This window comes from Heptranchias perlo, chromosome 9 (assembly GCF_035084215.1).
Source record: "Heptranchias perlo isolate sHepPer1 chromosome 9, sHepPer1.hap1, whole genome shotgun sequence".
Classification (NCBI taxonomy): Eukaryota; Metazoa; Chordata; class Chondrichthyes; order Hexanchiformes; family Hexanchidae; genus Heptranchias; species Heptranchias perlo.
This window is the reverse complement of record NC_090333.1, coordinates 73,068,949-73,087,823: the sequence shown is the minus strand read 5'-3', so window position 1 is coordinate 73,087,823 and position 18,875 is coordinate 73,068,949. Positions and strand designations below refer to the sequence as shown.

Here is an 18,875-nt window from a genome sequence, read left to right as displayed (position 1 = left end):
CCTTACTCTTGTACTCCAACCCCCTTGCAATGAAGGCCAACATAGCATTTGCCTTCCGAATTGCTTGCTGTACCTGAATCCGAGGGTTCTAAAAAAGGTAGCTGCAGTGATAGTGGATGCATTGGTTATGATACCAAAATTCCCTAGATTCTCGAACAGTCCCAGCGAATTGGAAGGTAGCAAATGTGACCCCACTATTCAAGAAAGGAGGGCAAAAGAAAACAGGGAACTATAGGCCAGTTAGCCTGACATCAGTCATCGGGAAAATGCTAGAATCCATTATTAAGGAAGTGGTAACAGGGCACTTAGAAAATCATAATATGATTAGCCAGAGTCAACATGGTTTTATGAAAGGGAAATCGTGTATGACAAACCTATTAGAGTTTTTTGAGGATGTAACTAGCAGGGTAGATAAAGGGAAATCAGTGGATGTCATGTATTTGGATTTACAAAAGGCATTCGATAAGGTGCCACATAAAAGGTTGTTACACAAGATAAGGGCTCATGGAGTTGGGGGTAATATATTAGCATGGATTGGATAACAGACAGAAAAATAGAGTAGGGATAAACAGGCCATTTTCAGGTTGGTAGGCTGTAACTAGTGGGGTGCCGCAAAGATCGGTGCTTGGGCCTCAAGCAATTCACAATCTACTTAGATGAAGGGGCCGAGTTTATTGTATCCAAGTTTGCGGACGATACAAAGCTGGGTGGAAAAGTAAGCTGTGAGGAGGACACAAAGAGTCTGCAAAGGGATACAGACAGGTTAAGTGAATGGGCAAGAAGGTAGCAGATGGAGTATAATGTGGGGAAATGTGAGGTTATTCACTTTGGTAGGAAGAATAGAAAAACAGAATATTTTAAAAAAAAATGTTTTATTCGTTCACGGGATGTGGGCGTCGCTGGAGAGGCCAGCATTTATTGCCCATCCCTAATTGCCTTCGAGAAGGTGAGAAACTAGTAAATGTTGTTGTTCAGAGAGACTTGGGTGTCCAGGGATGAGGTCCTGCAAGGTGAATTTAAGGAGTTAGGAGATAAATTAAAAAGCAGGACTTCAAAGGTAGTGATCTCAGGATTTCTACCGGTGCCACGTGCTAGTGAGTATAGGAACAGGAGAATAGACAGGATGGATGCGTGGCTGCAGGGATGGTGTAGGAGGGAGGGATTTAGATTCCTGGGACATTGGGACCGGTTCTGGGGAAGGTGGGACCTGTACAAGCGTGATGGGTTACACCCGAGCAGGACCGGGACCAATGTCCTCGCGGGGGTGTTTGCTAGTGCTGTTGGGGAAGGTTTAAACTAGAATGGCAGGGGGATGGGAACCTGAGCAGGGAGTCAGAAGAGAATAAAGTTGAGAGCAGCAAGAGAGGGGAAGACCCAGGGGAAATCTACAATACAAATAGTACAAACAATTGTTCAAGAACAAGTGAAAGGGAAAAGCGTAGAGCAGCGGAAAGAAAGTGTACTTTAGGCACGACAGATAAAATAAAAACTAGAAGGCGTAAGGCGATTAACCCAGCATCAAAGCTGTGGCAGGGGGTTGGGAACCTGAGCAGGGAGACAGAGGAAAGCGTGTCAGGAAGGGACAGAAGGTATGGAGTAAAAGGTAAAGGGTTAAAAAAGGAAAAAGCAGGAACTAAGTGTCACATAGCATTCGTAACAAATTGGACGAGTTAACGGCACAAATAACTACGTATGGGTATGATCTTGTGGCCATTACAGAAACATGGCTGCAGGGTGACAACGACTGGGAATTAAATATGCCAGAGTATTTAACAATCAGGAAGGACAGGCAGGAAGGAAGGGGAGGTTGGGTGGCTATGTTAATAAAGGAAGGAATCACTGTAATACTGAGAAATGATATTGGGACAAAGGATCAGGGCAATGAAACAGTTTGGGTAGAGACAAGGAATAATAAGGGGGAAAAAACACTCGTGGGCATAGTATATAGGCCTCCTAATAGTTGCAACTCGGCTGGAAGAAGTATTAATCAGGAAATAGTCGGGGCATGTAATAAGGGAACAGCTATAATTATGGGGGATTTTAACTATCATATTAACTGGACAAATCAATTGAGGAAGAGTTTATTGAGTGTATTAGGGATGGATTTCTTGAGCAGTATGTAACTGATCCTACATGGGGGCAGGCAACCTTGGACCTGGTCCAGTGTAATAAGCCAGGGTTAATTAATAATGTCCTAGTTAAGGATCCCCTTGGAATGAGTGACCATAACATGGTTACATTCCACATCGAATTAGAGGGTGAAAAGGTTGGTTCTCAAACAAGCGTGCTGAGCTTGAATAAAGGAGACTATGATGATATGAGAGCAGAACTGATTACAGTGGACTGGGAAAATAGATTAAAGGGTAAGACGGTACATGAGCAGTGGTGTTCATTTAAGGAGTTATTTTACAACTTTCAAAGAAAAAATATTCCACTGAGGAAAAAAGGGTGTAAAAGAAATGACAGCCATCCATGGCGAAGTAAAGAAATTAAGGATAGTATCCGACTAAAAACAAGGACATGTAAGGTAGCCAAACTTAGTGGGAGGATAGAAGATTGGGAAGTCTTCAAAAGACAGCAAAAAGTAACGAAAGGATTGAATAAGAAAGGGAAGATAGATTATGAAAATAAATTAGCAAAAAATACAAAAACAGATAGCAAGAGTTTCTATCGTTATATAAAAAGAAAAAGGGTGGCGAAGGCAAACGTAGGTCCTTTAGAGGATGAGACCGGGAAATTAATGGTGGGAAACATGGAGATGGCAAAAATGCTGAACAAATGGTTCATTCTCGAACTGGCAACCAGTAGCCAGTGGTGTTCCGCAGTGGTCGGTGCTGGGTCCCCAACTCTTTACAATCTATATCAACGATTTGGAGGAGGGGACCGAGTGTAACGTATCAAAGTTTGCAGATGATACAAAGATGGGAGGGAAAGTAGAGAGTGAGGAGGACATAAAAAACCTACAAGAGGATATAGACAGTCTGGGTGAGTGGGCGGAGATTTGGCAGATGCAATACAATATTGGAAAATGTGAGGTTTTGCACTTTGGCAGGAAAAATCAGAGAGCAAGTTATTATCTTAATGGCGAGAAACCGGAAAGTACTGCAGTACAAAGGGATCTGGGGGTCCTAGTGCAAGAAAATCAAAAAGTTAGTATACAGGTGCAGCAGGTGATCAAGAAGGCCAATGGAATGTTGGCTTTTATTGCTAGGGGGATAGAACATAAAAACAGGGAGATATTGCTGCAGTTATATAAGGTATTGGTGAGACCACACCTGGAATACTGCATACAGTTTTGGTGTCCATACTTAAGAAAATACATACTTGCTCTCGAGGCAGTACAAAGAAGGTTCACTCGGCTAATCCCGGGGATGAGGGGGTGGACATATGAGGAGAGGTTGAGTAGATTGGGACTCTACTCATTGGAGTTCAGAAGAATGAGAGGCGATCTTATTGAAACATATAAGATTGTGAAGGGGCTTGATCGGGTGGATGCGGTAAGGATGTTCCCAAGGATGGGTGAAACTGGAACTAGGGGGCATAATCTTAGAATAAGGGGCTGCTCTTTCCAAACTGAAATGAGGAGAAACTTCTTCACTCAGAAGGTAGTAGGTCTGTGGAATTTGCTGCCCCAGGAAGCTGTGGAAGCTACATCATTAAATAAATTTAAAACAGAAATAGACAGTTTCCTAGAAGTAAAGGGAATTAGGGGTTACAGGGAGCGGGCAGGAAATTGGACATGAATTTAAATTTGAGGTTAGGATCAGATCAGCCATGATCTTATTGAATGGCGGAGCAGGCTCGAGGTGCCGATTGGCCTACTCCTGCTCCTATTTCTTATGTTCTTATGTCCTCGTACAAGAAACACAAAAAGTTAACATACAGGTAGGAAAGCAAATGGAATATTGGCCTGATGAGGATGAGGAGGAATTTCTTCACTCAGAGGGTATGGATCTTTGGAATTCTCTACCGCAGGGGGCTGTGGATGCTGAGTCGTTGAATACATTCAAGGCTGAGATGGACAGATTTCTGGACTCAAGGGGAATCAAGGGATATGGGGATCAGGCAGGAAAGTGGAGTTGAGGTCGAAGATCAGCTATGATCTGATTGAATGGCTCGCGGGGCCATGTGGCCTACTCCTGCTCCTATTTCTTTTGTTCTTTTGAATGTTAACTTTTTGTGCTTCATGTAAAAGGACATCCAAATCCCTCTGAACAATAACATTTAATAGTTTCTCACCATTTAGAAAATATTCTGGTTTTCTATTCTCCCTACTAAAGTGAATAACCTCACATTTCCCCACATTATAAACATCTGCCAACTTCTTGCCCACTCACTTAATCTGTCTATTTCCCTTTGCAAACTCTTTGGCCCTAATTTTCAAAGGGAATTGCAGGTGCATTGGGGGCAGGAGGCCTGTGAAAATTCGGGAAATCCCGAGTGGGTGAGGAAGCTGGCTCCAACCCGCTGACTTCCGGGTTTCCCACAGACACGCCTGTGTGCGCGCGCGCTTCCCGAATGCAGGATGATGGTTAAAGAACGAAATGTACCTCATTAAGCTACATAAGGTACTTTATTTCTGACATAGTAGATAGGTAAAAGGATTTTAAACTTACCTGGGCGGCTTTCCCACGGCTTCTGATTCACGCCTGGGCCGGATCAGGCAAAAATAAACAAAATAAATTGAATAAAAAAACCATTGCACAAAGTTAAAAAACAAAATAAACCTTCCTTTCCACCCAGCTCCGATGTTCGATGTCCCCCTCTGATGTCGCCCTCACCCCCCAATGTCTCCCTCTCAGCCCCCAATGTCTCCCACTCCGATGTCCCTCTCAGCCCCCGATGTCTCCCCCTCTCTCCCCCGATCTTCCTCTCTCCCCCCCACCGATCTTCCCCTCTCCCCCACCCCCCCCCCCCCCCAATCTTAAGCGCCCTCCACTCTCTGTTCCAGTACCGGATGACGTCTCTCTCTCTGTCTTTCTCTCCCCCCACCTCCACCCGCCCCCGGCGTCGCAGCTCCTGATGTCTCCCCCTCTTTCCCCCGATCTTCCTCTCTCCTCCCCACGATCTTCCCCCTCCCTCCCCGATCTTCCCCTCTTCCCCCCCCCCCAATCTTCAGCGCCCTCCACTCTCTGTTCCAGCACCGGATGACGTCTCTCTCTCTCTCTCTCTTTCTCTCCCCCCACCTCCCCCCGCCCCCGGCGTCACAGCTCCTGTCGGCAGCCAATCTGTCAGTCAGGCGAAAGCCGGAAACAACTTTAATCACCAATCACATTGCGATCGCGTCGGAAAAGGAAAGTTTTTTATAATTCGGGTTTGCTACGCGCACCTTCACCCCCCCCCCCACCCCCGCTGCCAATCTGCCACCATTTCAAAATTGAGCCCTTTTTGTCCTCCTCACAGCTTACTTTCCCACCGAGCTTTGTATCATCAGCAAACTTGGATACATTACACTCAGTCCCTTCATCTTAGTCATTGATATGGATTGTAAACAGCTGAGGCCCAAACACTGATCCATACGGCACCCCACTAGTTACAGCCTATCAACCTGAAAATGACCCGTTTATCCCTACTCTCTGTTTTCTGTCTGTTAACCAATCTTCAATCCATGCTAAAACGTTACCCCCAACCCCATGATCCCATATCTTGTGTAACAACCTTTTGTGTGGCACCTTATCGAATGCCTTTTGAAAATCCAAATATATTACATCCACTGGTTACCCCTTTATCTACCCTGCTAGTTACATCTTCAAAAAACTTGAATCGATTTGTCAAACATGATTTCCCTTTTATAATTCTAATTTATATTCTAATTATATCATGATTTTCTAAGAGCTCCATTACCACGTCCTTAATAAAGGATTCCAGCATTTTCCCGACTACTGATGTCAGGCTAACTGGCTTGTAGTTCTCTGTTTTCTCTCCCTCCTTTCTTGAATAGAGATTACATTTGCTACCTTCCAATCCACTGGAACCATTCTAGAATCTGGGGAATTTTGGAAGATTACAACCAATGCATCCACTATCTCTGCAGCCACCTTGTCAGCTTTTAGTCTCATTAATTTCTCCAGTACTTTTTCTTTACTAATATTAATTACTTTAAGTTACTAACTCGGATTAGACCCTTGATTCCCCACTATTTCTGGTATTTTTTTGTGTCTTCTACTGTGAAGACAGATACAAAATATTTGTTTAGCCTCTCTGTCATTTCCTTGTTCCCCATTATAATTTCTCCTGTTTCAACCTCTAAGGGATCCAAATTTACTTTTGCTACTCTCTTCCTTTTTACATACTTGTAGAAGCACTTACAATCTGTTTTTATATTTCTTGTTAGTTTACTCTCATTCTATTTTCTCCCTTTTTATCACGTTTTTGGTCATCCTTTGCTGGTTTCTAAAACTCTCGCAATCCTCAGGCTTACTACTCTTCTTGGCAGCATTATAAGCCTGTGAGGATAAAGTTAACTCGTCTCAAACAAGATTAGATTAGAAAGATATTTTTCCCTACAGAGCTGTGAAAATGTTGCGCAGACTTCCAGCTTCTACAGTTAATGTTGTCTCAAATCATTTAAAAAGAACCAGGAACTATAGTATTTGCCTAACATCAGTTGTGGGGAAAATGGTCCAGAACTGTGAAGGTAAACTCTCAAAACTGAACTTACTTTCATTAGAGAAAATAACATAGGTTTTCTAAGTTTCCTTTATAACTTGGAGTTCTTGAGTCCCAGAATCAGCAACACTCGTGATTCTGATGGTTAGTATCGAGTTCAGCAATTATAAGGATAAGTACAAATAATAGAATGCTGTGCAAAACATAATGTTTGAGATGATGGGACCAAAGAATATCAGACAAAATAGTGACAGGTCAAGGATGAATAATGTAGGATGGAACATCAAATAGATATTCTGGGGTTTTGTCTGATTTAGCTTCATGAATAGGACCGAGAAATTGAAATTGCAGAAGTTGAATGGTTTGGGTAGAGTCCATAATAAAGCAGATTGCTCATGGTCTGTGGAAGGAACATTCCATGCTTCATATTCCCATGAGAAATCAATCCCATGATTCCTTTTTTTGTCTAATGACGAATTCTGTGAAGTCGGCGACGTAATTTCAGCTTTGATCTGAGGTCTGGGAAGAGTGAAAAATGGGAGCTGGGGTCTGGAAATACTTGAGGGGTTGTTTTGAGCTTGGTTGTATAAGTGTACAATTTTTCTCTTGTAACTGCTGACTAAAACTTCTATTTTAATGTGTCACTGTTGATTATATCCTGCCAGATTTGCTTTACTTCACACCATTTTTTCTATATTAATGAACATTGAATTAAATAACACAAAACAGCCTATCTCTATGAACCCTGAGATATTGCTGTATCCTCTCTGTAACTGTGTTTTTGGAAAGCAAAAGGATTACATGTTTTTGTTCATTGTGTAAATAAATATATTTTTCTAAGAACTCTTTCGTTTATCCTTTGTCTCCAATAATCAACAGTCCATCCTAGAATCATCAAATTTTATAGCACAGAAAAGGACCATTCAGCCCATCACAACTGAGCCAGCTCTCTTAATCAACTATGCACTTTGTCCTATTTCCTAGCCCTTTCCCACACCCATTTATTTATTTATTTTCTTTGTCAAATATTAATCCACTTCCCTTTTAAAAGCTATTATGGATATGTCCTTTCCATGTCGTATTAACCGTCTGCGTATATAAAAAGGAAAATTTATTCCCTGCAGTGACCAATGTACTGACCAATTGAAATAACGGGCTCGATTTTCGGACCTCCAAGCCGGCGGGTTCGTGGCGGGGGGGGCTCCGAAATCGGGGATTCCCGGGGCGGGTCCGGAGCCCGGCTCCAACCCGCCCACTTCCGGGTTCCCCAGTAATGTGCTTACCTGCGCACGCAATCCCCGCATGCAGGACTCCCACCGGCAATTAAAGCCGTGGGATCCCACTTAAACCGATTAAGTGGATACTTCAGGTCGTTTGCAGACCTGATTGACATGATATTTTAGAAGGGGTGGGATTTTCAACTAAACTGAGACTGTTTCCCGTACTGGGGGAAACACTCTCAGTTGAAATGGACGTGTTGCAGCCACCAGCCTGTGGCAGCTGCAAAGGTCCATTTGACAGGTCGGGAGGCGGGGGCGGTGGTGGGGGGGGTGCGGGGAGACCCTCACTCATTGCAGGAGGCCAATCTGTCACTTTGGACGAAGTTTGGCCTCCACCACCCTCCTCCTAACAATAAAATTCACAACCTTGCAACCTCAACCCCGGTGTGCAGTCACATTTACCTACCTTTCTGACCCCCTCAAACGAACATCTTCCGGATGGGGGCTGCTGTAGCTGCAGTCATGACCTCCTCGGAGGGCGAACAGCATCACCAGCCTCGCAGGCCACGCCGTCCACCTCTGACACTTGGAGCTCCACAACACAGTGCTGTGACACATCCACCTGCACAGCAGGAGGGAGGGCAACCGCAGAGAGAGATATGTCGCAGAGGGCACTACCCTCGCCACAGGGTCCACAGACCGAGGCTCAGATTCCCGGACCTCACTGAGCAGCAGTGCACACGGAGACTCAGAGTCAATCGACATGCAGTCGTAGACATCTGCAGCCTCCTTCATGCCGAGCTGCTCTCGGCTGGCCCGAGCACCATCTTCCTACCTGTCACCGTCAAAGTCACCACTGCCCTCAACAACTTCTCCTGTGCATCCTTTCAGTGTGCCGGGGGATATGGCCGGCGTCTCTCAGTCGTCTGCACAAAAGAGCCCTGCAAATACACCTACACCGACTCTGCAGTGACACAATGGGTGGCGTCAGGTGTGGGTCTTCATGGTGATCCTCAGGAAAGGGCATTATTGCGGAAACCAGACAAGATTTTCAAAGACATGGCAGTAGTGGTGATAACAATTTTTATGATTTTTTGCAAAACAAAGGAAAATAAATGAAAAACATGACATTTCGTCTTTCACCCGTGTATCCACTTTGTGCTCACAAATCCTTCGCCTTACATTGACGGGAACTCCTACGTGGTGCTACCCCTGTGGCTTCAGCAGAGGTAGTAGCAGGCTGCTCTTATCCATGCCCTGACCGATGAGATGCTTTGCGCGGACACCCTCTGGGTTTCGGTGCCCATGAGGGCCCCTCCAAAGACTGCTCCACTTGCACCTGTGCAGGGGCAGTCTCGGCATCCCCACTTCCATGTCCCCTTTCACCATCATCCCTCTCATGGCCCAAGCCCACATCACTCCTTCCACCCTGCTGGACGACAGTTTGGAGGACTTGTGTGAAGCCTTGGAAGGCCAGTTGTAAGGTATCTGTCAGCCTGTTTAAGGCGGCAGAATGTTGCTCATCCTGAATGCAAACGGCCGTTGTCAGGGCCTGAATGGACTCATTGTTGAGCCGTGCTTGACGCTCGATGAAGGCTAGCCTTTCCTCCATCGCAGACATTCCTCCACCTACCCGCGACACTATCTCAGAGATGCCTTCACATCCCTGTGACAGTATTCCACGCATGCAGGAGTTGGACTCCTCCATCCTCTGCGCGATTGTGGAGAGTGTGTGTGGCAACTGTTCCAGTACCTCGGCAATGTGCTGCTGCCCCTCGATGACTCTCCTTTTCACGGCTGGCCCCCAGGGTTCAGCATCTGGGTCTAGCTGAGCACAGCCTGGAGAAGAGTGCTCCCACCGACGCGGACTCTCCGCAGCTGCCCCGGCCACCAGGGTGTGCTCGTGCTCACATGTGCGTGGTGACTCACCATGTGCAAGCCCAACTACGTGAGGACGGGGACCCACCGAGGTGTGTGTATCTGCGCTGGTGGATGGATGGCTCAGATATGACGATTGACCCTTAGAGGCCGGCAGGTCCTCTGAGGAATCGCCCTCCACGGTCACGGCGGTCGCAGATGGGCCTGGAAGAGAACAGAAAGCAATATTAAGCATATGGACAGATGTTGAGGTGCTGCAGATGTCAAGTGATGCCAAGATCATTTGCTATCATGAGTGCTGAGTGTTAGATTTCTGTCACCAGCCGCTTGTGTAATCCCAGTCTCGGCGTCCATCACGGACAGGCACTCCAATGTGCGGCTTATCTCGAGTGCCTGCTGCTCCGCATCTGTTACTGCCACCTGGTGTGGGGGGCCCCCTCCGGTCCTTGCCCTCTCCCGGGCATTCTGGCATCTCTTCACCTATCAAGGCAAAACACAGAGGCGTGATTGAGTGATGGTTGCATAGTGACCCGCTGCATGCAATGGTGCGGGTGGGCTTGAGCGTGAGGGAGATGCATGGGAGGGTGCGTGTGAGACATAGCCAAAAGATTGTATGAGGATTGTTTTTTTTTTATTCGTTCATGGGATGTGGGCGTAGTTGGCGAGGCCGGCATTTATTGCCCATCCTTATTGCCCTTGAGAAGGTGGTGGTGAGCCGCCTTCTTGAACCGCTGCAGTCCGTGTGGTGAAGGTTCTCCCACAGTGCTGTTAGGAAGGGAGTTCCAGGATTTTGACCCAGCGACAATGAAGGAACGGCGATATATTTCCAAGTCGGGATGGTGTGTGACTTGGAGGGGAACGTGCAGGTGGTGTTGTTTCCACGTGCCTGCTGTCCTTGTCCTTTTAGGTGGCAGAGGTTGCGGGTTTGGGAGGTGCTGTCGAAGAAGCCTTGGCGAGTTGCTGCAGTGCATCCCATAGATGGTACACACTGCAGCCACTCTGCGCCGGTGGTGAAGGGAGTGAATGTTTAGAGTGGTGGATGGGGTGCCAATCAAGCGGGCTGCTTTGTCCTGGATGGTGTCGAGCTTCTTGAGTGTTGTTGGAGCTGCACTCATCCAAGAAAGTGGAGAATTTTCCATCACATTCCTGACTTGTGCCTTGTAGATGGTAGAAAGGCTTTGGGGAGTCAGGAGGTGAGTCACTCGCCGCAGAATACCCAGCCTCTGACCTGCTCTTGTAGCCACAGTATTTATATGGCTGTTCCAGTTAAGTTTCTGGTCAATGGTGCCCCCCAGGATGTTGATGGTGGGGGATTCGGCGATGGTAATGCCGTTGAATGTCAAGGGGAGCTGTTAGACTCTCTCTTGTTGGAGATGGTCATTGCCTGGCACTTGTCTGGCGCGAATGTTACTTGCCACTTACGAGCCCAAGCCTGGATGTTGTCCAGGTCTTGCTGCATGTGGGCTCGGACTGCTTCATTATTTCAGGGGTTGCAAATGGATTCCCATTGACTTCAATTTTACTGGGGCTCCTTGGTGCCACAATCGGTCAAATGCTGCCTTGATGTCAAGGGCAGTCACTCTCACCTCACCTCTGGAATTCAGCTCTTTTGTCCATGTTTGGACCAAGGCTATAATAAGGTCTCGAGCCAAGTGGTCCTGGCGGAACCCAAACTCAGCATCGGTGAGCAGGTTATTGGTGAGTAAGTGCCGCTTGATAGCACTGTCGATGACACCTTCCATCACTTTGCTGATGATTGAGAGTAGACTGATGGGGCGGTAATTGGCCGGATTGGATTTGTCCTGCTTTTTGTGGACAGGACATACCTGGGCAATTTTCCACATTGTCGGGTAGATGCCAGTGTTGCAGCTGTACTGGAACAGCTTGGCTAGAGGCGCAGTTAGTTCTGGAGCACAAACCTTCAGCAATACAGCTGGGATGCTTTGCTGTATCCAGTGCACTCAGCCGTTTCTTGATATCACGTGGAGTGAATCGAACTGGCTGAAGACTGGCTTCTGTGATGGTGGGGATATCACGAGGAGGCCGAGATGAATCATCCACTTGGCACTTCTGGCTGAAGATGGTTGCAAACGCTTCAGCCTTGTCTTTTGCACTCACTGCTGGACTCCACCATCGTTGAGGATGGGGATGTTTGCAGAGCCTCCTCCGCCAGTTAGTTGTTTAATTGTCCACCACCATTCACGACTCGATGTGGCAGGACTGCAGACCTTTGATCTAATCCGTTGGTTGTGGAATCGCTTAGCTCTGTCCATAGCATGTTTCTTCCGCTGTTTAGCATGCATGTAGTCCTGAGTTGTAGCTTCACCAGGTTGGCACCTCATTTTTAGGTACGCCTGGTGCTGCTCTTGGCACGCTCTTCTACACTCTTCATTGAACCAGGGTTTATCCCCTGGCTTGTTGGTAATGGTAGAGTGAGGAATATGCCGGGCCATGAGGTTACAGATTGTGCTGGAATACAATTCTGCTGCTGCTGATGGCCCATAGCGGCTCATGGATGCCCAGTTTTGAGCTGCTAGATCTGTTCTGAATCTATCCCATTTATCACGGTGATAGTGCCATACAACACGTCGGATGGTGTCCTCAGTGCGAGGACGGCACTTTGTCTCCATGAGGACTGTGCGGTGGTCGCTCCTACCAATACTGTCATGGACAGATGCATTTGCGACAGGTAGATTGATGAGGACGAGGTCAAGTAGCTTTTTCCCTCGTGTTGGTTCGCTCACCACCTGCCGTAGGCCCAGTCTGGCAGCTATGTCCTTCAGGACTCGGCCAGCTCGGTCAGTAGCGGTGATACCGAGCCACTCTTGGTGATAGACATCGAAGTCCCCCACCCAGAGTACATTCTGTGCCCTTGCTACCCTCAGTGCTTCCTCCAAGTGATGTTCAACATGGAGGAGGACTGATTCATCAGCTGAGGGAGGACGGTAGGTGGTAATCAGCTGGAGGTTTCCTTGCCCATGTTTGACCTGATGCCAAGAGATTTCATGGGGTCCAGAGTCAATGTTGAGGACTCCCAGGGCCACTCCCTCCTGACTGTATATCACAGTACTGCCACCTCTGGTCAGTCTGTCCTGCCGGCGGGGCAGGACATACGCAAGGATGGTGATTGAAGAGTCTGGGACGTTAGCTGAAGGGTGTGATTCTGTGAGTATGGCTATGTCAGGCTGTTGCTTGACTGGTCTGTGGGACAGCTCTCCCAATTTTGGCACAAGTCCCCAGATGTTAGTGAGGAGGACTTTGCAGGGTCGAGTGGGCTTGATTTGCCTTTGTCGTGACCGGTGCCTAGTGGTCCGTCCGGTTTTATTCTTATTATGACTTTTTTTAAGCGAGATTTTACATCTGAGTGGCTTGCTCGGCTATTTCAGAGGGCAATTAAGAATCAACCACATTGCTGTGGGTCTGGAGTCACATATAGGCCAGTTCGGGTAAGGACGGCAGGTTTCCTTCCCTAAAGGACATTAGTGAACCAGATGGGTTTTTACAACAATCCGGTAGTTTCATGGCCACCATTACTGATACTAGTATTTTAATTCCAGATTTTATTTAATTAATTGAATTTAATTAATTGAATTTAAATTCCCCAGCTGCCGTGGCGGGATTTGAACTCATAACTCCGGATTATTAGTCCAGGCCGCTATGCTACCGTACCAATGATTGAGGATTGGGTTGCATGGTTTTGTTCGAATGGGAACTGGGGCGGTGAGTACATGCAGGCAAGGTGAGGATGATAGTTGAGTGGATGTGAGCAGTGATGCGAGAGCGTTGTGGTGGCAGATGGAGGCGATGTGGAAGACGGAGTGTGCAAGAATGCATAGGTATACTCACTTTGGCTGACCTGGTTAGGTCATTAAATCTCTTCCTGCACTGCACTCAGGTTCTGGACTCATTGCCACTGCAGCTGACCTCCTCGGCCACCTCCAGCCAGGCCTTCTTGGTGGTGGAGGGAGGACACTTCCTCCCATCCGATGGGAAAAAAATTTCCCTCCTACTCCTCACCCCATCGAGCAGCACCTGGAGTGAGGAGTCAGAAAACCTTGGAGCAGCCTTGCCTCTGGCCTGCTCCATGCTCCTAAATTGATTGTTTGCTGCAGGAGGAGCATTGGAGGACTGCCCCTTTAAATAGGGTTCCTCCTGCTGACAGCCTGTGATGCGGCTGCGCAGTGTGCCCGCTGCGCAGGTCTAGAACGGGAAACCCGGAAGCCAAGGTAAGTGCCTTCAATTAGGCTGCGATCGCGTGCGGAGCAACCCGAATTCACTGGGCACATTACCCACGCGCCCAGTCGACCCCCCACTGCCAACCTGCCTCCCTCCTAAAATCGAGGCCAATATATCTTGATTTACCACATCAAAACCTCTCATAATTTTGAACAGGTCTATCAGGTCTTCTCTCAACTTTCTTTGTTCTAATTAAAAGAGCTGCAGTTTCTCTCAGGACAAAAGCCTTTCATTCCTGGTACCATCTTAGCAAATTACTTCTGTACCACATAGTTTTTGTGCAATCTCCTTAGTCTTCCTTCCAAAGTGTATTACATCACATTACAAACCTAATTGTGTTTGGTTACTGTTTCCTTCAAGTTCTCCTTCCCTTACAGTACCTACTTACCCAGTTTCAAAGAACTACATTAGGACTGCCTCTTTTATTGTTAAACTAAACACATACTGTAGAAGCCCGTCCCCATCGTTGTCACTTATACTATCTGTCTTTAGATAATTGAAGTCATATTATTTTATCTTGTTTTCCCACCATATTAGTTTGATCCCTCCTCTACAGCACTGGTTACTCTCCCGGCAAGAACATTGGTCACAGCCTGATCTCCAAGACTCTCTGGCCTGCGTTGTGTACTTGCCCAAGATTGCCAAGCTCCCTCCCTGCCCATTTGACAAGGCCCACATTGGAGCAGCATTTCATCATCCATTTCCGTGGATTAAGCTATCCTCCTGTTTTATTTCTTTTTTTGATGACCTCAATTGCGTTTCTCATTCTGCTGGGTTTAATTGGTGGAAAGCAGCTCCTTTAAGATGCTCCTTAAAACCTACCTCTTTGATCAAGCTTTTGCTCATCTGTCCTAATATCTCTTTATGTGGCTTGTTATCAAATTTTGTCTGATAACATTCCTGTGAAGCATCTTGGGATGTTTTACTATGTTGAAGGCGCTATATAAATGCAAGTTGTTGTTTTCATTTGCAAATTTTGATGTTGTGCGCCCTATATCCACATCCAGATCATATATTTGAGAAAAACAATGCTTCCAACACCTACCCTAGGGGATACAATTATTTCCATCCCTCAGTCAAATAAACATTCATTAGCCACTACACTCTGTTTCTGTCCTTCAACAAATTCCCTGTCCATGCTGCCAAATTCCCTTTAATACCACATGCTTAATTTTATCAACAAGCATTCTATGTGGCACTGTATTACAAGTCTTTTGAAAATCCAGATATACAACATCCATTGCATTTCCTTTATCAATACACTCCCTTATTTCCTTAGTGAATTCTATTAAATTTGACTAACATGACTTGACCTTAACAAATCCATCCTTTTTGTCCTTGATTAACTTTATGGCGAGTATTAATTAGATCCTATATAATGACCTGTGGAAACGTATGCACTACCAATGTTAGGTTGACTGGTCTGCAGTTTATCCATTTCTCTATTTTTGAACAGAGGTGTTACATTGGCAACCCTCCTATCCTGTGGTACAGTTTCCATCTCCAAGGGTGTTTGAAAGATTGTGGACATGGCCTCTGCTCTTTCCTTGCTGACTCTCCTCATCAGAACCTGGTGTCTTTTCCACTTTGAGTTCCACCAATTTTTTCAGTAATATTTCTTTATCTATAGTTACCCTATCAAATTGCTCCACCTCCTTCTCTTGTACATTTTCATTGCTGCTACTATACTCTTCTGTGAACACCAAGGCAAAGCAACCATTTAGTCCCTCTGTGATTCCTTCAGCTTCTATAAAAAAAATTCCTTTTGTGTCTTTAATCAGCCATACACTTTGCTTAACTATGCTTTTACTTTTTGTGTTGATAATAACCTTCACTATTTCTCTTTCTGTTACATACAAATTATTCTTGACATTCTAATTTTTCTAATTTACCCTTTCTAATTTTTCTATGGTCTCTATACTTGGCTTGATTTTCTTTTACATTAGCAGCCCTGGATTTATCATACGCCTCTTTTTTATGTCAATTATATATTTTAATTTCTCTGTTCATCTAAGGGTCTCCAGCTTTTGTTGCACTGCCATTACGTCTTATGTGAATATGACTTGTCTATACCCTAATCATTCCCTATTTAAATGTTTCCCAATGTTTGTGCACTGTTTTATTTGTTAATTTTATCTGGGCTAGTTTCAATTTTATCTCATTGAAATTGGCTTTTTTCAGCCAAGTACCTTTATCTTTGACTGTTCCTCCTGCTTTTCAATTTTTATATCAAACCTAATTATGTTATGGTTACTGTTTCCATCATGTTCTTCTTCCCTTACAGTATCTACTTGCCCTGTTTCCAAGAACTAGACCTAGCATTGCCTCTTTGATTGTTAAATTAAACACATACCGATCCAAAAAGCAATCCTGGACACACTGTAGAAACCTGTCCCCTTCTTTGTCACTTATACTATCTGTCTTTAGATAATTGAAGTCACATAATATTATGTCTTGTTTTCCCACCATATTAGTTCGAACCCTCCTCTACAGCACTGATTACTCAACCAGCAAAAACATTCGTCACAGCCTCATCTCCGAGATTCTCTGGCCTGCCCTGTGCATATATCGAGGATCGCCGAGCTCCCTCCCCATCTACTTGACAAGTCCCACATTGGAGCAACATTTCATCATCCATTTCTTGGCTTAAGCTATCCTCCTATTTTATTTAATTTTTTGATGGCCTCATTCTGCTGGGTATAATTGAAGGGAAACAGCATACTGGTACTGAGAGGAGGCACTATATCACGGATTCAAGATTGTGTTTTGAAAAATATATTTGCGTGTTGTGCTGCAGTGTGAACACATGATTGTGCCCAAATTTGTGATCAGTATTTCCTGCCCTGCCAAGTTCTTACACCACCAGGGGACACTATACCACTTAACTGTCCCAATTTAATTGGGCCATCCCAATTTTGTAAAGAATTTAATTCCTGGCTTGACTTCAGAATGATATTCCCAAATCCACTCAGTTTAGGAATGATATGTCCAAATATTTAAATTATTACTGAAATAGTTCTGGTAGCATCAGAAAAGAAACTTTTTCCCTCTCAGTGTTGACTATGAAAATCATGTCTAGGAAATTTTTTAAAAATTGTAAAAGTCATGCTACACATTTGTTATAATAAATAATATATGAAGCTTCTGCTGTTTGATGGTTCCACTTTCATAGGGCCTCTCCTCTTGCTAGATAGCGCCCCTCCCCCTCCAATATTCAGTCCTGATTCTGCTGGCATTTAACTCTGGCTCTGCTAGTATTTGGTAGTTTCCTGGTGTCTGGCTGTGGTTCTGCTAGCCGTTGATATTTTCCCCATGTCTGTCCCTGGCTCTGCATCTGTTCGATATTTTCCCGCTATTTGACCCTGGCTCTGAAAGTATTTGATATTTTCCTGGTGTCATGCCTAAACTTTGATATTTTTTGCATGTGTGACCGTGGCCTCGACTGCGGTTTAATGTTTTCCTCATATGTACTCTGGCTGGTGTTTGATATTTTTCTTGTGACTAACCCTAGCCTGATGGCATTTTATAATTTACCTATGTCAAACCCTGGCCCTGCTCCCATTTGATATTTTCCTCATATCTGCTCCTGGCCCTGCTGGTATTTAATATGTACCCTCGATTTGAAGTGGTTCTGCGTGAACGTGACACCTCTGTGCTAATCACAGGTGAATAGGAGTATGGTCATTTTACAGGAATCTGTCTCCAGGCAAAAGTCCACACAGCTTTGGATTCAGCTAAGTTGGTTTTCATACCATTAATACTTCATGATAGACGAATGCCAAAAAAGCAAGTGTAGTTGTCGATCTTACCTCTGCTACGGCGTCTGCTGCGGGAAGGGTCAGTATAAAATGTCAGTTGAGGTTCATTGTCAGCTTCAGTCCCAGAATCACCTTCAGGGTTCAAAAAGGCAGATCCAGCTGCAAGGGAGAAAAATAAATGGTCAAAACAATGAAACTTAAAAAGTCACTGGCATGGGACTAGTGTTAGTGAGAAAAGTGGCAACACCTGTTCAGTGGTACCTTCTCAAACACAAGCTTTGCTAATGATGCAAATTCATTAAAAACTTTAACAGTCTCCCAATGGCGAGCTCGGCGAGTAGCTGAGCGATACAGACCAAGAAAGTTTCAGGTTCAGCGCCAGTAAGAGCACTACAACTGGTCTCGGGCCTAGGTGTTACAAAGGGGAAAATAGCCCGAGATTCCTATCCTGATCACTATTGACGGACCCTGATATCAAAATACATGTGTGGATGTAGATGAGGGCAGGATTGAACTTGGTGTGATGCCCAATGTGGTTCAATAAGTTGCCAACAATCATTGTCAAGGCTCATACGAATAATGGCCATTTGCAAAAGGTAAAAGAGTGACCACTGGTCTATATCCTAGAGAGGACTCAACGCCTTCAGCAGGATGAGGAAAATGAAGAAAAATCAGCAGAAAAATGGAAAAAAAAGAAAAGCTTAAAACTAAACATTCCACATGATAAACAATGAACTTACAGTGTGGCATTCATTTATCATTGAGAAATTTTCAGTCAGCCAATCAAATCACAGATAGGGGGCAACCCTAAACAGGATCTTCAACAGACTTCAACATACTTCAATGCTTTGGCAAAAAACTCGGACAAAAAAGAAATGCTGGTAACTATGTGTTGAAAGTCCCTGACTAATGACCAGCCAAAATGGCCATTATTTCAAAGTCAATGGAGGAAGCGCGGAGTGAGGGGGAGGGGGAGGCATCACAGGTGATAGCCAATCATAGGGTGAGAGGGGCACTAGATGCCTTGGAGAGGGAATGGGAGAACAGAGAGTATTGGTAGTGGCTGCGGAAATGGAGGAGAACCATTGTGGAAGTAAAGGATGAAAGGGTTGGAGCTACAGGGGTGTTCAGTAAGAACTGGCAATGGCGATGGCAACAGGTGGTAGAAGGAGAA

The 18,875-nt window shown here is 45.4% G+C and overlaps 1 protein-coding gene across 1 annotated transcript in view; it reads right to left on the bottom strand.

Moving 5' to 3' along the window:
- The window catches only part of astn1 (astrotactin 1), a 2,273,142-nt gene that overhangs the window by 1,359,397 nt on the left and 894,870 nt on the right, over nt 1-18,875 (bottom strand). Inside the window, exon 5 of the mRNA XM_067989612.1 lies at nt 17,753-17,860. Within this exon, the coding sequence (XP_067845713.1) occupies nt 17,753-17,860 (108 nt within the window). The remainder of the gene's footprint in view (nt 1-17,752; nt 17,861-18,875) is intronic.